At 36.9% G+C, this 19,570-nt stretch overlaps 1 protein-coding gene across 2 annotated transcripts in view; it reads right to left on the bottom strand.

Annotated features, from left to right (window-relative positions):
* Window positions 1-19,570, bottom strand: part of RGS7BP (regulator of G protein signaling 7 binding protein) — a 115,538-nt gene that overhangs the window by 37,205 nt on the left and 58,763 nt on the right. Inside the window, exon 3 of one of the 2 annotated variants that reach the window (XM_068533166.1) lies at window positions 3,415-3,545. In XM_068533166.1, coding sequence (XP_068389267.1) covers window positions 3,415-3,545 — 131 coding nt within the window. Of the gene's footprint in view, window positions 1-3,414; window positions 3,546-19,570 lie in introns of those variants that run through there. The other variant, XM_068533173.1, reaches the window with a different exon arrangement.

Here is a 19,570-nt window from a genome sequence, read left to right as displayed (position 1 = left end):
TCCCACATGCCACGGAGCAAGTAAGCCCATGCGCCACAACTACTGAGCCTGCGCTCTACAGCCTGCATGCCACAACTACTGAGCCCGTGAGCCACAACTACTGAAGCCCGTGTGCCTAGAGCCCGTGCTCCGCAACAAGAGAAGCCACTGCAATGAGAAGCCCGTGCACTGTAACGAAGAGTAGTGCCCACTCGCTGCATCTAGAGAAAGCCCACATGCAGCAATGAAGACCCAATGCAGCCAAAAATAAATAAATTAAATAAATAAATTTTAAAAAAAAAGTACAGATAATTGTGAAACAATTTGGCTTCAGAACCTAATCACGACAAAAAATTGACCAGAGACTCTCATATAGAGCCCAAATAATGACTCAATTACAATTCCTTTTCTTCCTTGATAGAAGACAAAGAGTAAAGAAGAATTGGCCAAGCTGTAATAAGAAATTAGGAGGGAGAAAAAATTAGCTAATCTAAAAGTTATCAAAATACCAATTTTTACCATAGCATTAAAAGAAACATACCAGAAAGAGATTCTAAGCAGAAAGAGATTTCGAGTGTTATAGACTAGAATGGGAATCACCATTCCCCTAAAACTCTGAGGATTATACTCATCCCTCAGTATCTGTATGTGTGTGGGGGGGGAATGGGGGGTTGGTTCTAGGACTTGCCATGGACATCAAAATCCATGGATGCTCCACTCCCATAGTTGGCCCTCTGTATCCGTGGTTCCATATCTGTGGATTCAAACAGCAATAGATTGTAAGCATAGTATGTGATCTGTGGTTGGTTGAATCCGTGAGGGCCAACTCTATTTGATTTCTTGAAGGGACTGAGTGAGCTCATCTAGACAGGACCCCTCCTAGCCCAAGGCCACACTTGAGATACCACTGTTTGGATAAAGAGTATATTATCTGGCATCTTAATTCTTGGTAGACAGACTTCTGTCTACTGGTGATAAAGAATAAAGCATACAACAAAGTTGGAAGTATGTACTTAGGTGAGTAAGAATAGCCAGGTAAGGGCTTGAAAGTTTCCATTTTTGTACATATGATGGGGTGATTTCCTTTTGTTTCAAAGGTAGCAAAACAGTTATCCATCTTCACTGTGTTTCAGAATCACCTGGAGTGCCCTCAGATTCTGATTCAGTGGGTCCTGGACAGGATTCATGAGTCTCCATGTTTATCCAGCACCCTGGATAATTTTGAAGCACATTTTCTAAGGATTTACACTTTAAGTTGTAATGATTTTAGAAGAATCAAATAGAAATCCAACCGGAGACTTAATCCTACAATGGGAAGAAATCAAAGATTCCATCAGGTATATTCTTTTTAGAGTCATACTTAGAGGGTTAGGTGCTAGAGCAGGGAGCAGGGGTTTATTATTTTTAAAGGAAGAGGCAGGGAAGGATAGGGATCAGAGACGGACAGTGAAGATAGGAGGCAGTGCAGACCACATGAGCTGATCAGTTAAGAGATGATGTGTTTTTTATTTGTGTGGTCAAGACCAAATACAATAAGGAAGAACCTGGATGAGGGAATACCTTTTACATTTAAGCAGAGAGCTAGCAGAGAAGAGTCTTCCTTTCAAAACTCATTTGTGAGAAGACAGAAAGTAGGAGTGGATGGCAGGGAGACCAGGTGAAAAACCAAGGAGTTAGAGTGAGACAGGGAGTGGGGGTCACATGGTGTTATGGACAATCATCAAGGGAGATTTCGGGGGCAACATGGGCATGAAATACTGCAAGCACAGCCGATGCAGACCTGGGGAAAAAAATGACCCATACCTAATCTAGTCAACCATGATTAGAAAGAATGCAAATACTACTCTGTGTGTGTGTTCATGTGTGAATGCACGTGTGTGTGTGTGGGGGGGTGATGGTGGCGCTGTATGAGAACAGAGAGGACAAACAAAGACATTGGGCCAATGACAACTGTTTGGGTCATCAGTGTGTCTGAGTATTCAATTTTCTGATCAGGACTCCTGAGTGTCAAGGGGATAATCTCTCCAAACATGAAGTAAAGGTGGAAACCCGTGAAAATTCAGCCTTTAGAAGGAAAAAGAAAAAGATAATATTCATGTATCGAGAAAATAATCTCTCTTTGGAGCAGCATAGCATAATCTTATTTTTAGTTCTGCCTTGTGCATACATATGTATGTATGCAAGGTTTGATTTTTACAGGTACTTTATCATGTCATCTAGTTCCTCTCAAATTGCATGCTCATTTGATTTCATATCTCTTCTTCAGCTGCTTCTTCACCTGAAAGGTCTTTCTTTTTCCTTCCCTATCTGAACCCTATCCTCACAACCTAGCTCAAGTCCCATCCTTTCGAAAAGATTTTCCCTGATTATTACAGTTTACTGACCTTCTCTATCTCTGAATTTAAATCATAGACAAAGATTACCTTCTGTGCATCCCTCTGTTTCTTGATCTCAAGCACAAAATGTTTGCATTCAGGAGGCTCCCAAAAATTATTGTTCAATGAATTAGCAAAGAAAATATAGATTGAATCCTGCAGTGACAGAAACTTTTGGCTTCCTCCCCAGCATCCATTCCATTCCACACTGTCCCTTTATGCAATAGCCACTGGTTGGGTGGGGTTGACTCCTCTCCTAGCTCCAGGAATGGGCCTTGATTGCCTAAACCAATCAGTTTAATTCCATCCCCTTGGCTACTGTGATTGGTTCAAGTGTAGACATGTGGTCTGACCTGGTCCAGTTAGAACAAAGTTCAGGACATTTGCTAGTCTATAATGGGAGAAATTCTCTCTGTATGCATATGTGATGACTGAAACTGTAGGAATCAGTTTGCAAGTGTGGGGGAAGGGCAGCTTGAGGGTAAAGTCAACCCCCCACCTCCCCGAGAAGGCAGAACATCACTCAGAATGGGAATCAGAAGTCTGATCAAGCCATGCTGAAGCCACTGCTGCCTCTAGAGGTTTCATTCATTTAAGCCAATATAGTCTCTTTATAGTTTAAACCAGGGAATGAGATTTTGTTTGTTGAGTTCCCCCTATTTTTAAATCTTTGGGACACAACTTGTAATTTGTCGTGTTGCAACCAAATACATTTAGGGAAATAGCAGCAATCTTGGATAGCATTTACTACCCTAGTTAAGATCATTATATATTTTTGCTGCCCATGCTGATTCTAGCCAAAGTCATGTTCACATGTGGTAAAATAATAAATTTGAGAATTGTTTCTACCACAATTTCTATTCAAGATGATCAATGTTCTTATGTACTTTGATAGTACTGATATAGACTTCTTTTATTCATTTATATCAAACATTTCCTGAACATTTATATCCATTCCAATTGTGTGTAGATAGACAAATGGTACACATAGGCCTTTGCAAAAGATGAGGTTTTGTTTAACATTTCTCAGTGTTTATGGCAACATATTAAACGAAGATACCTTTTCGATGAAATTGAAGAGACCCCAGCAGACACATGGATTTTAGCATCTCTGTTGTGTACATTTCTAAGCAGCATTGCAGCTGGATGTAGAGCCGACAGATTTCTGGATGGATCTCACCATCTTCTGGGCTGCAACAGAATGAAAGAGAAAAGCTGTGGACAGTCTCAAGATTTCACTCATCAGCCATTTGTCTCAGCTCTGAGAGGAGAAAATGCCCACTAAATATTTCTAAAGCCTTGGGTCTAAAATATAGGACTTCTTGCTTTCAAACCAATAACCAAGGTCACAGTTCTTACATAAGTGTCTTTCTGAATAACAGCTCGTAATATTTTTCCCCTTCAGCAGCAGATTTCTGCTAGGAGCTTAGAATCATAAATGTTTTAAGTAATTGAAAATATCAGACATTTTCAATTTAACTGTTGGAACAAACTTCCAAAATATATTTAAACCATAAGACTATCCTAGCTTGCAAGAAGAGATTAAAAACTCTTATTTTTAGAGAAACTAACGAAGAGCTATTCAGTTACCAGTTAGAAGACAGCTCTTTAATATTAAGGCCCTAGCATAATATGGTTAGAGAGCCAAGATACAAATTATTTTTATCAGTCTTTTGTCTCAGTCTAAAGGACATCCTTTATTGTTTGCTATGGTTAATTTATCAAAGGCTAAGTGTTTTTAGTGAAAAAATGAAAAATTTATGAAAAAAGAAAAGTAATAAAATTCTAATAATTTTGCTTAACAATCTAAGCCTAAATAAATACTGAATTTATGCTCTAAAATTTATTATAAAGTACTTGAGCCTTTCTCTATTAACTGTGGTAAAGCAAACAAATGTGAATATGATAAAACATGGAGTGATCACTTTTTAAGAGGAGAGAAATTAGTTGTTGACAGAACACTTTATTTTAGATGCAGGTAAAATAGCATGTATCGAATAAAGCGAACTAAACAAAAGGGATACAATTTAGAGATAGATTAGAAATGGAAGAAGTCTAAAAGGGAACTCTGTCAAATGTCCTAATGTGTTATCTTTATTTTTATCTCCACTCATTTAAAATGCAATGAAATCTGACTAAACAATGCAGCATTTGGATTTGATTCCTTTGTAAAGTGGTCAGTGGCAAAATGTCAGGGGCTATTATCAGAAAAAAAATGGTGGCTTCATTTTTATTTAAGTTCTGGAATCACACTATAAAGAATTTGTATTTACATAGCACTTTACAATGATAATAAGTTTACATTTTGAATACTTATTTAGTAGATGAGCCAGGATTATTCAACTATATGGCTTATATAACACAGGAAAATGCAGAATTCTTTGCCTGAGTATGAGTGATGCCTGCAAAGTTATTCTATGTCTTTCCTGTGTCAGAACAAAGGAACTCAAAAGAATTTATATGCAAAATTTGGCTTTATCTGAAAAATAAGAGCCTACATTACTTTCTCATTTGTGTCTCATGGGTCCAGCCCTAGGCCAACGCTGGAATCAAGTACATCGTTGGCGAAAGTCCCAGATTTTCTTGCAGAGCTTCTTCCCCCAGGTGCTTTCCACCCTCAGGCTCTCCTCCTGCTCCCTGGAGTTCTCCCCCATCGCTCTGCCACACACACACAACGCCTCATTATTTCACATCATCTTCAGCCTTTCAAAATGTCTCTGCGTCTGTCCCCTCCCCTCTCCTCATGGCCCTGCTAAACTCTGAAGGAATAATGGGCATCAGTGGTTCATATAATAAAAATTGATCCTGGTATATTACCTGCTAATACATTGATTTTGATAGAAAAATCTGAAGGCGATGTCTTATCCCAAAGACAGGCTAGCGGGAAAATATTTTAAAGCAGGCAGGTCTTTTCTGTGCTGCTTCATCATCTCCATCATAGCTGCTTATTTTCACCTGCGTATAACCTTGGCCCTAGTGGCTCATATGCAGATTAAAAAAAAACTATAAAGAGTCTGTGGTATGTATTGTACATTTGATGAATGGGACAATTAGCCAGTACATACCGTTCCAAACCATGGAGTATTCTTATTTTCAGAAGTACAAAATATGTGTTTTGTGGCTTAGTTCCAAAAATATGCAAACTTCATATATATAGGACATTTTATGTAATTTAAACAAATGATTACTGTATTAACAAATCTTTAGAGCCAATATATTATTTTACAGCTGGACTGTGAGAGACAAAGCAATGTATTAAGTGCTTTTGAAAAAAGGCATGTCAGAACAGAGATTAAAATGCCTAACTCCTATCATTTCCTTGGGTGCCAGCTTCTTAATGCCTCTGTAACCAACGGAGATTCTCTAAACTGTGGAACCATTTTGCCCTTCTTACATGTTATGGGAGGAAACTGAATGGATGCCGCCAAATCAGCCTAACAAAAATTAATTGATGCTAAAGTTGCGTTATAAATTTTCTGGTTAAAAAATTCTTACATATGCTCATATATTATCCTTTAACATCTTGGAAAATTGAAGTATAGAGAAAGAAAGAAGCCAGTCAAAGAGCAGTGGACAAGTTATCTTTTGTGTTAGTGTTTCCCAAGGCCTTGACTAGGCTACATTAGCCTCAGGTCTTGTACAATTTATTTCTCCCACTTTAAGAGCTCTAAGCTGTATTACTGCTACTGATTACTAAAAGTTCATTCAAAGAAAAATTGCTGAATGGGTTATAATACATCTAATATCATGACCAGTGGGCTGAAATACATTTTTGAGAAGAATTAAGAGCATTTAGGTTATTTTTGTAACAAGTGAGCAAGAGTCAGAGCCTGGAGAATGGCGGAAAGTCAAGAAAACAGCGACGTGGAAACTTGAAACTTCCTAGGGATAAGTTATAAGGCCTAGGGGAGATTTCACATTGAAACAAAATTAGGCCTACATACTTACTCCAGGAACTGAAGCAACTTAACTTAGAGGTAACTTTACCATGTGTGACTGATGCTTAGTCTAAAATGATTTACTCTTATTAATCCAGTTGAGGTCTATGAGAGTCACCCTGAGGTGATGCTCATTTAATTCAGTGAAAGAAATTTCATAAGTTAGTGACTTAGGTGTGATTATTTATTTATTTTTCTGTTAAGCAGAAGTCAGGAGCTAACCTGATCATTTTGATTAATTTGAAAGCCTAAGTATTAATAGAAAAACACCCTAAAAATTAACTTCGACAATATTTCAGTGATTTAGAGCTCAAGTTGAATCCAAAAACTTTTAAAATAACTGCCAAGTTATGAACCTTTCAATCAGCTCTTTAAGGATGAGAAACAGGATTTAATGTCTTAATATTAGGACTTAAGAGACCTGCACTGGTGTAGTAACAGGGGGACATGAACACAGACATTGCCTAAGTCACTCCTTGATAATGGAAATGCTCTCTAATGTGAATATTCTTATTTTGTAATTCAAAAGTAATATGATGAACACCCACCAGAATGACTAAAATTAAAAAGACTGACAATGCCAAATGATGATGATATGGAACAACATCTCGTACATTGTTGGTAGGAGTTAAAATGGTACAACGCCTTTGAAAAAAGTTCTGGAAGTTTCTTATAAAACTAAACATATACCTCCCTATGACCTGGCAATTCCACTTCCAGGTATTTACCTAAGAGAAATGAAAATCTATTCATAAAAAGATCTTTTTAAGAGTGTTCATAGTAGTTTTATTTAGAATAACTAAAAACTAGAAATAGCCTGGGTGTCTGTCAAGAGGAAAGTGGATAAAGAAACTAGAATATCATACATCAACTATACTTCAATTAAAAAAAAAAGAAACTAGAATATTCCTACAATAGGATAATACTCAATAATTAAAAGGCGTAAACTCCTTATACACAAAACAATACTGGTAAATCTCAGACATAATCTTGAGTGAGAAGATCCTTATACAAAAGAGTAAATACTGTATGACTCCATTTATATGAAGTTCTAGAACAGATAAAACTAATCCATGGTGATAAATATTAGAACAGTGGTGGAGAGAGTATCGACTGGGAAGGGGCATGAGAGGGAACTTTCTAGTGTGAGGGTAGTATTCCATATCTAGATAAAAGTTTGAGTTACCTGGGTGTACACATTTGGCAAAACTTATTGAATGGTACACTTGAGATTTGTGCATTGGATTATATGCAAATTTCATTTTTTATAAAAGAACCATAGGCAGTGATATTTCATAAAGGAAAGTACAGATGAGTTCAAAGTTTGTCCCGAAGCTTTTGCAACATGTACCTGGAAAGTATTACTTAAGTGTAAAGAAAGAAAGAGAAAATTGTAGTCAGAGAGATTTTCAGTATATTACAAAACACTTATTCCTTAATTTTGTATTAAGATGTTTTAAAGCATGTTTCACACGGAAGTTGTTGTTAAGATGACTTTAAATTAAGTTATAAGCACTTTTCTTTTAAATATTGTATTTTCTCTCCTTTATCCTTTTCAACCCTTTCAACTGAGGCATAATACATAAATGAAATCAAAAAAAAAAAGAACCATAGGCAAATATTGAACTCCACTTAAATATAAACATGCTGAACTGTTTAGGTGTAAAGTTTCCTGATGTCTGCAACTTCAGAAAAATAATACAGATTGCGGAGGGATAGAGGGATGAACATACAGATAGATGTGTGGTAAAGCAAGTATAACTTGGCATAAATTGAACAACACAACTGGGAAGCTTTATGACTAGTAAGGTCAAGTTCAGGGGTTAGCCTACTGGGGATTTAGGTTATGAAATGCCTTGGCCCTGCATCTGTCTGCTCTTTTGCCAAGCTTGCCAGACTTGGTGTTTTGTGCAGCTGCTAATAGCTTCTTAAAAACCAGCAAAATGTTTTTTATTTTGAAAGTCTGTCCCTAATGCAGTGGTTTATATATTTAGATGAAGGCAGAAAGACATAATAAAAGGAAAATGGGTTCCGGAGTCAGAAAACTTAGCTCTAAATATAGACTTTGCTGTGTAGAATTGTGATTGTAGGAAAACCACTTTAAGTTCTCCAAGACTCAGTTTCCTCAGCTGTGAAATAGGCATAACAACTATTCAAGACCAAAGTATCTAAAGGTTGGTGCAAGAATCAAATGAGATCATGTATGGGAAAACAAGTGAAAATTGTGAAGGATTGTTAGAAGTTGGCTGCAACCCATCTAAATACATCAAAGTTGTGTATAATCTTATACACAAGCCTTATGGTTGTGTATTATCTTTAGTATTAAAACTTCTCTGCCATTCTAAAACATTATTTGTTTACAGCTACCATATATGGAGCTGAAGGAGACTTTGGTTAAATAAACATACCCTTAGGCTGAGAAAGAAAGGTGTGACCCCATTGACAACCACTCAGCATTTCACAGACTTTGGTGATGACAGATAAACACTTGGGGGTTGTCAGCTAGCAGAGATGGAAACCAGAACTCCTGTTGCAGCAAATATATCCAAGTCGTTCTTCTCAGAACCACCTCTGTTGTTGGCTGTTAAGCCAAATGGCAAGGAAAGACTCAGGGAACCAAATGGGATGAGGGAAAGGGATGATATTCTTTGCTTTATTTTTCAGAGCAAATAGCTAGGGAGGAAAGGGATTAACTGACCTACCCTAGGATAGTGATCTCTGGGATATCTCTTCAAATACCCCCAGTGGTTTCCTCTCAGATAGATTCCACTTATACAAGGATATATCCTAATTCTGTGCCAAATTCAGTGAAGGCTTCAGAGCCCAGCCTTCATACGCTTTCATGAAGGAGATTTCTCAAGGAGGCTCCATGAGTTTACATAATCAGTGAATAGTCAGAGGGCAGAGAGGGCACAAGTGTGTGTGTCTGTGTGTGCATGTGCATGTGTGAGACCCAGTTATTAGTTTAGGTTTCAAATTCTTAAATGTAATTACAGGGTCTATGCAAGTTCATAAACACAGAACAGATGGCAGGTACCTACTAAATGACTATACTCTTTCATACCAAAATAAGCCCTGCAATAGAAAGAGGAGCCCAGTTAAGCAGAAGAACAGAAACAAGATATTTTTCAAGGTATCTTTATATAATAATAGTTGACTCTCTCTTTTGTCTCCAATTTTCTCATAATCTTCCTTTTAGTGAATTTTTATGGAACTTGTGTTTTAAGTGGCAACCTCCTGTATTTTCTTGATAGAGAGTCATAGCAAGTTTGGTTCCCCAGGAGCCTTTGAAGAAGTAATTGCAGTAATCCCCTCACTTCACCGCATGTCAGTTTCATGGGAACATATGGCTTGGTGACTTTCCTGGCCACTGAACATGAGTCTGGATCAAACTCTGCCCTGGTGCTCTTCGGGTTCAGTCAGAAATGAAACTTGACTTTTAACAGCAGAGTAAAACCTGTAGTGCAACAGAATTATCTTTTGGTAGCTACTTTGCATACCTTTTGCGAAGCAACAGGCCTCAGAGGGGCCGCACCTTTTATGATTTAGGGCTGTATTCTGGTCTTCATCTCCCTGTTGTTTTGGTTTGCCCTCTGGCAGGACCTTTGACATTTCCCCATGACCCAGTTGAGAGGTTGATAAATAATGGGTAGCATTACCAAGCACCTTGTTCATTTTTTTTCCTATTTAAAGAGTAAAACCTATACTTAAACATATTCAAACACTTTCAAAAAATCAATAGCCATCAGTTTCCTGACATTGTGATACTTACAATGAAATAAGACTAAAAATATTACTATTGAATTGTAAATCATCTTTTATTCATCTTAACTGTTAACTGTTTAAGGCATTACTGAGGACAGCTGGGAGTAGGTGGTGACCTTTGTGATGCCTTTTTGGGCATATCCCAGGGCATCTGAGGTTGAAGGAGTTAATGAGCTGAACATCATAACTTTTGTTTCTTGATACCTGAAACTCATGCTTATTGATCAGGAGAAAACTAACATTTACAAGGCACTATTCCTTCCATTTCCAGAATAAAATATCTTATTCTGTCTTGGCTTCTTCTCCCACCCTTCCATCCTTTTTGACTTGAGAGTCTTTTGGCCTTTCCATTTTTCCCTCTGATTTTCTCAATGTTTTTCTCTTTATGGTCTCTGGTTGGGACTTATGTGGGGTCTGCAAACAGCTCTTTAAGCCTTGGCTCTCCAGGTCTTGTGATTCTTACAGCTAGCAGACGGAAGCCTGTGGCTGGTGGAGTCTGAGTCTTAGATTCTTGAATCTTTGCTGAGATGACAATCAGCACCATGGGTTACATGGCGACAACCAGCCCTATCCCACTGTAGCTAGGATCAGTTTATTTTTAAATATATATGTATATACATACTTACATTTATATTTAAATTAAAGAAGTATATATATGTTTCCACATTTTAATTAGAAAATATTTTTTGCATCAAAAATCAAGATTTTCAACCTCTAATGCTTATTGGTTTCTCCTGGTAGCAAAGATCTTCAAAGATCAGTTATCATTCAGTGATCATGTGTTACACTGGAAAGAACTCAGCTCATTAATTTTCACTATATTCAAAGTCTGGGTCATTAACTGCAGCAACTGGTTAATTCCTGCTTTTATCCACTGGAATTTTAAGGTTCAACATATTAAACTGTTGGTTTATCTAAATGGCATTTAGCTCCTCGTTCTTAATTATGTCACGAAGCTAGGTGATGCTGTATTTTTCTTTAGCTAAAGCTACAGGCTTCATCAATATTGCCAGAACAATGACATGACTTTAAAACAACCTGAGGTAACTGGGCTGACCAAATTTAACTCATTCAATTAATCCAAAAGAGAGTTTTTGATTAAAAGAAAAAGAAATTTCCTCATCTCATTTAACTGGACGGCACAAAATGTTGATCAATACTTTAATATCTAATGATGACAATTCAGTATAGTTACATATACTAATATGTATAGTTATAGAGTAACTAATTGTCAAATCCATTGTGGTTGTGGCTTCCTCTTATATGTGAGAGATTGTTTATCTAGAGTGATGGCCTGAGGGGTGACAAAACGTCATGAGAGTCCAAAATATAGCTCACACAGGCCTGAAATTCTTTTTTGTTTTTTTTTTTTTAGCCTCACAAAACAATTAAACCAGGAAGGCTCTTTGGGGAGCATTTAGGAAAAGGGTAGAAAGATGACATCTGTTTATCATATAAATAACAATGGCAAATACATATAGCTCCTCCTATGTGCCAGAGCTTCAGTGCTGCCAGTTTAGCTCTCTGGCTCATTTTTCAGTTTACATGAAGGATTTTGAGAAGACTTAGAACTTTTTTAGCATTTTGAGTCTACTTTTCCAACTTCAGACTCCTACCCAATGCTAGAAGTTCTTCAAACATTATACCTAATGGGATTCTCTCGTGTTATTCTGTCTTTCTATTGGCATGCAATGATAATTTGTATTTTTTGTGTAACTCTCAAAAGATGACACTTCATGCCAATATGTTAATGTGCGTTTCTAAGACAGATGTAACAGCTATTTTCTACAAAAAGGCAAAAGCTTTATGCAAACAGAAGAGACCAGTATCTATACACATGGAAAATATCATATACTACCATGAGTTTTTTTCACTGGACTATAAATTCCTTGAGGCCAGAAAGTTTATCTTATTTATCTCCATAACCTCCAACACTTAACAGATTGTCTGGTACATAGTACGTTCTCAATTAAACAGTTCCCCAAGGCAGCCTTAAAAAGTAGCGCCTACATGATATGAAGAAGCTGAGGCTGGAATTACAGTGCTTGGTTCTGCCATCACCAGGTCCATTTCACAATTAGAGATTGGTTTCTTAAGAATTTCCTTTCTTGCAGCCTTTTTTTTTCTTTAAGCTGTTTTATAAAAATAATTCATATTAACAGACATTTTATGTAGATAAGTAAAAAAAAAGGAAAGGATGACTTATACTAATACCAGAGGTATCCATTATTAATGTTTTGGTATATTTCCTTCCAGATTAATATCCCCAAGAGCATGAAGTTTTATCCATTACTTCTGTTCCCCAAGCACCTAGCAGAGTGCCTGGCTCACTGAAGGCTCTCAATCCATGTTTGTTTAAATGAATCAAACTGAACGCTCAAGGCTGACCATGTATGAATCCAAGTGTTACATGTAGTGTTCTCAAAGGGGCAAGGCTAGTACATTCAGAGTGGTCAAGTCAGTGAAGGAAGCAACGGTAATCTGACTGCCTGAGGGGGAGAGTCCATTTTACAGCAGTAGCTCACGTTTTCTCAAAGAAAGAAAAAATATTAACATAAAGGCCACCTTCCAACCTCCATATAAAGCATAAGTGGTCCTGCATCAAACAGTTCTGGGTTTAGATCTTGATTTCATTACTTATAACTGTGTGATCTCAGGCAACTTTCTGAACCTCTCAGTGCCTCAAAAACTGAATTAGGATAGTAATACCTGATTCATAGCATTACTGAAGAGATTTAAGTGAAATAATAGATGGGAATTATATGGTCATAACAAGTACAAATGAATGGGGGAAGTATTCCAGGGAGGCAATTCTGCATGTAATGCCTAGACATCTTTATGACTTTGTTACAGGCTTTTTTCCTATTTAATTATTAATTCAAATAATGTTTATTGATTTCCTGCTATTAACAAAGGGAGAATCTGGAAAAAAAAAAAGGAAAGCGTTACTTTTTCTGGAGTCCTTTTTTAAGAGTTCATGGAAACTCCCATTATTATCCTATGGTGTTTTTATTTGATGATAACATATTGTAAAGTCTCCCCTAAGACATTAATTTTTCTGAACAGTGACAGAAAACTTGCAGTCTTTTGTTTCTTCCTTGATGTGGTATCATTTTACTGCCATCGGGTTTTCACCTTAATGGCTCCATCATGGAGATCTGCATATAATTTTTTTTTTCTTTCGTAATGGTAAAGTATAATGTGCCATTAGGTGAAACAGAATGAAAGGACTCTGCACCCCTGACAATAGTTAGCTCAAGAACAGAAATAGCTCTTCCAAGCAGACAGACATATGGGCAGGAGAGAGTGATTAACAAATCTTTAGGTCAGTCTCTCCAATAGAGGCATTACTTCTGATTTTCAAAATAGTATGAGTTATGTAAGATCATTAGCCTTTAGCTAGGAAAAAACAAAAAGGGTCGTGGGCTTCACTGTCACAGGACTTGAGGGTGGGAACTCGCTTTATTATTTCTTGGCATTTGATTCAGCATTAGCAAAGTGCAATAAAAAGGAACATTTCATGGGAGTTTACTAGGTGCCAGATACCATGCCAAGCACTTACATCTCATTTAATTCTCCCAGTGAATCTGAGAAGTAGTTACTGTCCTTATCCTTAATTTACCGATTGAAGGAAATGAAGTTTAAGGGAGGTTAAAAAACTTGTTCAAGGTCAAACAAATTGTAAACACAGTGACAAGACTCAAACCTAAATTTATGCTTTTAAGTAGTCCGTAATATTACCAGAACTGAGTGCTCAGGAACCGAACTGTATTTATATCTTTGTCACTCATCTCATGCATAGTTATTGAGAGCATACCTTATGCAAAATATTGTGCTAGGAATGAAATAATTTTTTTTCTACTTTTTCTTTGTTGAGGCCCTTAATTATTGTAGCTTAAGTTGGCCCTACTCCTAGTTCTTCAATTTTTCCATTTATAATAAGTGCACAGTGATATTTTCTGCCTGGCTCAGGGAAATGCATAACACTAAGGGAGCATAAGTGTATAACACAGGATGCACGCCAGGCTAGTGCCAGCTGGTGTATGTGGGGGGAGTGGGGAAGACTACCAATGAGGACAGTGTGTCCCCTAAGCCCCCAGGGGTTCCTCCATCTAAGCAGAGCAATGAGAGTTGGGAAAGGGTGTGTTAAATATTGGGTATGGAGTTCTCTTTCTGGCTTTTTGTGCTCTTTTCTGATGCACAAACATGAATGGACTGAGTGGGGAGTGGGGAGGTGCCCTTGATGCTGTTCATGGGCCGTCACTATTCTCTCTTTTGCCTACTGAGGGGGAGAAGTCTCCAGCATGCAATGCAGAGGGCTGTTTTTACCACTTTATTATAAATGTGAGAGTTCTGTGCCCAAGAGGAGGAATAAACACTATAGATTATTTGCAAAGCATTTTAGAAGTGAGCAGTGAGATAAATATATTAATGCAAATATATGACATTGTTGGTGGCTAATGGCTCAGCCGACTTAGACCATAAGAGTTTTAAAATGTTAGACAAGTAGTCTTCACACTTTGTATATCATGCATCCCTATCCATAAAAAAATAAAGTATGCACTCCTACTATACATGTATTTGTTGATGAATCATACATATATAATGATATTAACATATCAGGCATATTAAAATATAAAAAAATAGAAATTAGAAAAAGAGACCATAAAATATAAAGTTATAATATTTTCTTTCAGATCATCTTGCACACACTTTGAAGCCCACAGGCTAAGATCAGAGGTTCTCAAACTTTAATGTGCATTAGAATCACTTGAAAGGCTTGTTAAACCATAGTATGCTGGGCTCCATCCCTAGAGTCTGGGCTGTGGACTGATCATTTGATTTCTAATAAGTTCCCAGCTGATCTAGGAAACACACTTTGAGATGCAACAGGTTAGCCTAATACAGCCTTACCCCTTAGGGAAGGTATGCAGCATCCAATGGAAAGAAGCAATAATGATGGCCAGTAGAAAGGCTGATATTTAAAGCAGACGACCCAATGGAGAACCCCCAAATCATAACACACAGCCACAGAGCTGATTTCATTAAGCAAAAGCGTCTCTTAATGGAATCCAAGTATGTTCCAGGCACATAGAGAGAAAAATGTTTTCAGATAACGTTCCAGATACACATTAAGGAAATCTTAGTAAGTAGATCCAAACCCACACCTTAGCTCAGACTTAAGCAGATGGAAGACCATGGGAGGTTCCAGGACCGCAGTGATACAGCATCCCACATGGCAGGCACCCCTGAGAAGCCAAGCATGGCTTGGCAGATTCTCCTGAGAGGCCTCCTGGAGGGTGAGCATCCAAGTTGCAAATCCTATTTGGTTTGCTCTCCAGGTTTTACTGGGCAAGGCTTTATCCTAATTTTAAAAACGTCTTGTTTTAAAAGTTTTGCTTCATGTTGGCCTTCTTTCCTTTCTTGTCTTTGAACTCACATCGCAACACTCTTAATGCAAACTGACATCTTATCGCAAACCAAAGGAAATGCAGTAACACTGACTTTACAGATTAGTATATGAGTTAATGAAGAGCCCCCAGATGCTGAGATGACTGGAAAGTGACACTGTTCGGGCAAGGGCAGGGATGATAACCTCTACCTCCTGCTCTGAACACATCCCTTACAGGGGTGCTCATTTGGACGCCAGGGGGAAAGTCAGGGAATGCACAAAAGTATGTTCCAGCTCACACTACTAATATTCCAGAGACTCATAACAGAAACCAAATGTGCCTACAGCTGATGAAAACTGCTTGAAGGTTGTGAGGCTGCAGCATGGACTGGGGCCTGCAGTCTCAGCGCAAAGTAAAGACAACTCCTCTCTGTCTTTGTAAAAGGTAAAAATCCTGCTTGTGTTCTCTGGACCTGCTGCAAAGAGCACTTGCACAAGGGTGGGAAACATCCTTCAGCGGAGTGTAACAGGGAAATTGGAAAAGTTGATCCAGGCAGGAAATGGAAGAATAATAGAAGCCTGGCTGACACGAAGACAGAGGGAAAGGACCAATGGGGACAATTCTGTGTGGGGACTTATCTACATTTCATGGTGGAAGGTTATGCATGCTGGCTGCTAAAGCTGCAGTGAAACATGGAATATAGCCCATTCTTTCCCAGGGGTTTGGGTGGACAGGAATTAATTTCTATTGAATTTTTACACTACCATTTCTCTCTGTCTTGTTTTTATTTTTTATAAACAGTGCAGCAACTCTTTGTGAAGAATGTCATTCCTTTTCCAAGTTGATTAACTTGACTAGTGTGTGCTTAAGTTACATTTCCCAACATGAATATGTGAAGTCTCTGAGTGATATACACACATTCATTTCCCTCGACTGTGAATTATGAAAGGCAATTTCTGTTGCAATTTAAACATGTCGTCTAATTAAAGATGCAAATCTTGAAATGTTTATCTTTTTTCACCATTCTATCCTTGCTTTTACATACACACACACACACAGAGGCACACACAGATATTTTTATGTCAAGCATGCAGTGTTCTACCAGAAAGGAACAATGTCAAAAATAATAGCAAGGATAAAGAAAAATAATCACTCAGTCTACATGGAGCCAAGAGAAAGACTTAGAAAACAGAGTCAGAAGTTGTAAGGCAATTTTCCCAAGCATCAAGCAATATTATATTCGTTTGCTCTCTGAAAATGAGAAAATAGTATTATGACAAAGTTAAAATCATTTTTAGATGAAAAACAAATTATGCCCAAATCCCACATCTTAATGTATCTAAGGTAACTTTTGTGACAAATTTTCTAAACTTTGACTCTCTGGGTATTTGCTTTTGCTCAGTTAGAATAATTGTAGGCCAATTTTGTATTTCTTGTTTTTTTAAACTTATCACCCTATCGTAAACATTTTCCCATTTTAAATAATTTCAACATGGTAATGAGGGTTAAAAAAACCAAATGTCTGTCCTCCAGAGCAGCATTGTTCAGCAGACCTTCCTGAAATGATGGAAATAGTCTTCTGCGCTGAGCAGTGTGGTAGCCACTCGCTTCATGTGGCTGCTGAGCCCCTGAAACAGGCTAATGTGACTGAGGAACTGAATTTTTAACTTTTAAAAAATTTTATTGATGTATAATTGATTTACAATGTTGTGTTAATTTCTGCTGTACAGCAAAGTGAGTCAGTTATACATATATATACATTCTTTTTCGTATTCTTTTCCATTATGGTTTATCACAGGATATTGAATACAGTTCCCTGTGCTATACAGTAGGACCTTGTTGTTTATCCATCCTATATATAATAGTTTACAACTGCTATTCCCAAACTCCCAGTCCTTCCTGAATTTTTAATTTTATGTAAATCTAAATTTCAATGCCTCCAGCATTATATAAGTATACCAGTTTCACTGCAGAACTACCAAACCTGGATGTAATTATTTTTTGACATTTTGCTAATTTACACTGTGTAAGATTCTCTATATTATTTTACCATGTGCTTTATCACCTATTAGCAGAGTTGAATCTTTTCCTTCATGTTTGCTCACTCCAATTGTGTGTTTATGCCCTTTGTCTATTTTAGGCTGAAGTCTTTGCTATAAATCCCATGCAATGTATTTCTTTATTTCTGGCAATAGTTCCTACTAATTTTATATGCTCCTTTTTTTTCTAATTTGTATCCCCTAGAATTTCAGTACAATTTTTCCATTGTATTTTTTAAATAAGCATTAAAATATTTCTGCATTTTTACTTACAGTTTCTTGTTCGAGGGTTTAAAACAATTTTAGTAAGATTAACAGGTTCGCCTGTATAAAAACTAAACTAGTATTAAAACAAGAGAAAGATGCAACCAGTGATTGCACTGAGTAAAATGGACAAAGATATTTGTATAATATATGAAGCTCATTCAGTTCATAAGAAAACAGTCCACTGAGAGGTGTAGCAAGGTTTTTTGCTCATTTTTGTGTGTGTGTGTGCCTATTAACTGCTACACATTTTATCCTACTGGCATCTGGCCTCAATTTTTGTTGTGGAGAAACCTGCTTTCAGTTTAATTGTAGTTCCTCTGTAGGTAGTGTCTTTTCTCGCTGGTTGCTCTTAAGGTCTTCCTTTTTCCTTGGGTCCTGTTGTATCATTCCATTCTATTTTCTCTTTCTGATACTCTTATTAGAAATATGTTGGACTGTCTCATTCTAGTCTTCATGTCTTCTTAACCCTTCTTTAATTCTTCTTTTGTGCCTTTATTATGATTTAAGACATGCATACTCTAAGTCATTATCAGGTAATGCTATTAACTAGAGTTCTTGGAGAGTTAAAATCCTACTGTTTATTTTACATGTTATTCTTACCTTTTGCTGGGTTCTTTGTGTTTTACAATTTAAGCTTGTTCTCATTTTCAGCAGGACTTTATCTGTAGATTCCTGAGAAGTATTGCTTTTACACTACAATAGCAGAGTAAAGCCTGGTTATAATTTCTTAGAAGGCCAAGTCAAGTAAACATCGTGGTTACTTGTGCTGGTGGTACATTATGCATGGACTACCTTTTCCACAGAATGAAGGAAGGAAGGGAGGAAGGGGAGGAAGGAAGGGGGGAAGGGGAGGAAGGAAGGAAGAAAGGAAGGTCTACAAATTCAAGTAATACTAGGTCATCTGTAAGATTAACTGGGAAACTCCAAAAAGAGAAGATAAAAAGGCTAAAAAACAAAAGCACCAGAGATTCATTAATGTAAGAACTAGCATTAAAGTGTTATGTTTGCAGGTTTGAATTTGACATTGATTCTTCCATGGAAGCCATCATTAGGAGAGGAAAAAAAGTGAATCCTGATCATTTATTTTTCTTTGAACAATACGAGACTTGAAACAAAAATACCCTGATTTAAGATTATCTGAGCATTTACCACCATACCATGACCATGTTACTTCAAAACAGAATCAAAAGCCTCCAAATAGATAAAACCATCAACAGACACCTTAGAAAGAAAAAAACAACATTTAAAAGTCCATAAAAATCTTCAATTTAAATTCAGACCCAGGTGTAAGAATTTGATGTAGACCACAAAGAAGAAATTCTGATTCCTGATTATGTTGAATCAGATCACATAATTGCTTCATGTGTAGAAGAAATTAAAAATGAAGATGTGTTAGGCATATTAGGCCAGTTATATTTTAAAACTTTTGTTTTACAAAAGCAAAGAAAAATTCTGCATTGTTGAGAAATTAGTGCAAAGGCAAAAAAAAAAAAAAAAGAAAAAGGGTGGGGGAGTAGAAAAGAAAAGAAAAAGAAAAAGGGAAAAACCCTGGAATGCAGTAATATACATTCTACTTGAAAGGCCAAATAATCAAAAAAATGTCAGAAGTAGCTAATATAGGCTGAAAACTGAATGAATTTTGGAAGGCTATTTAGAAAATATTGCTTAGGAAAAATAATCAGAATTGATAGAAGAAAAAGGAGTTACAAAGAAAAAAAGATGATTTTCCTAATATGTATATTTAAAAATATCATTTGGGGACCTGTTATTCAGGGGATATACTTTTTACATTAGACCACATTATCAACATTTTG

The sequence above is a fragment of the Eschrichtius robustus genome, chromosome 2 (genome assembly GCF_028021215.1).
Source record: "Eschrichtius robustus isolate mEscRob2 chromosome 2, mEscRob2.pri, whole genome shotgun sequence".
In the NCBI taxonomy this organism is placed as follows: domain Eukaryota; kingdom Metazoa; phylum Chordata; class Mammalia; order Artiodactyla; family Eschrichtiidae; genus Eschrichtius; species Eschrichtius robustus.
This window is presented reverse-complemented; position numbering and strand designations above follow the sequence as displayed.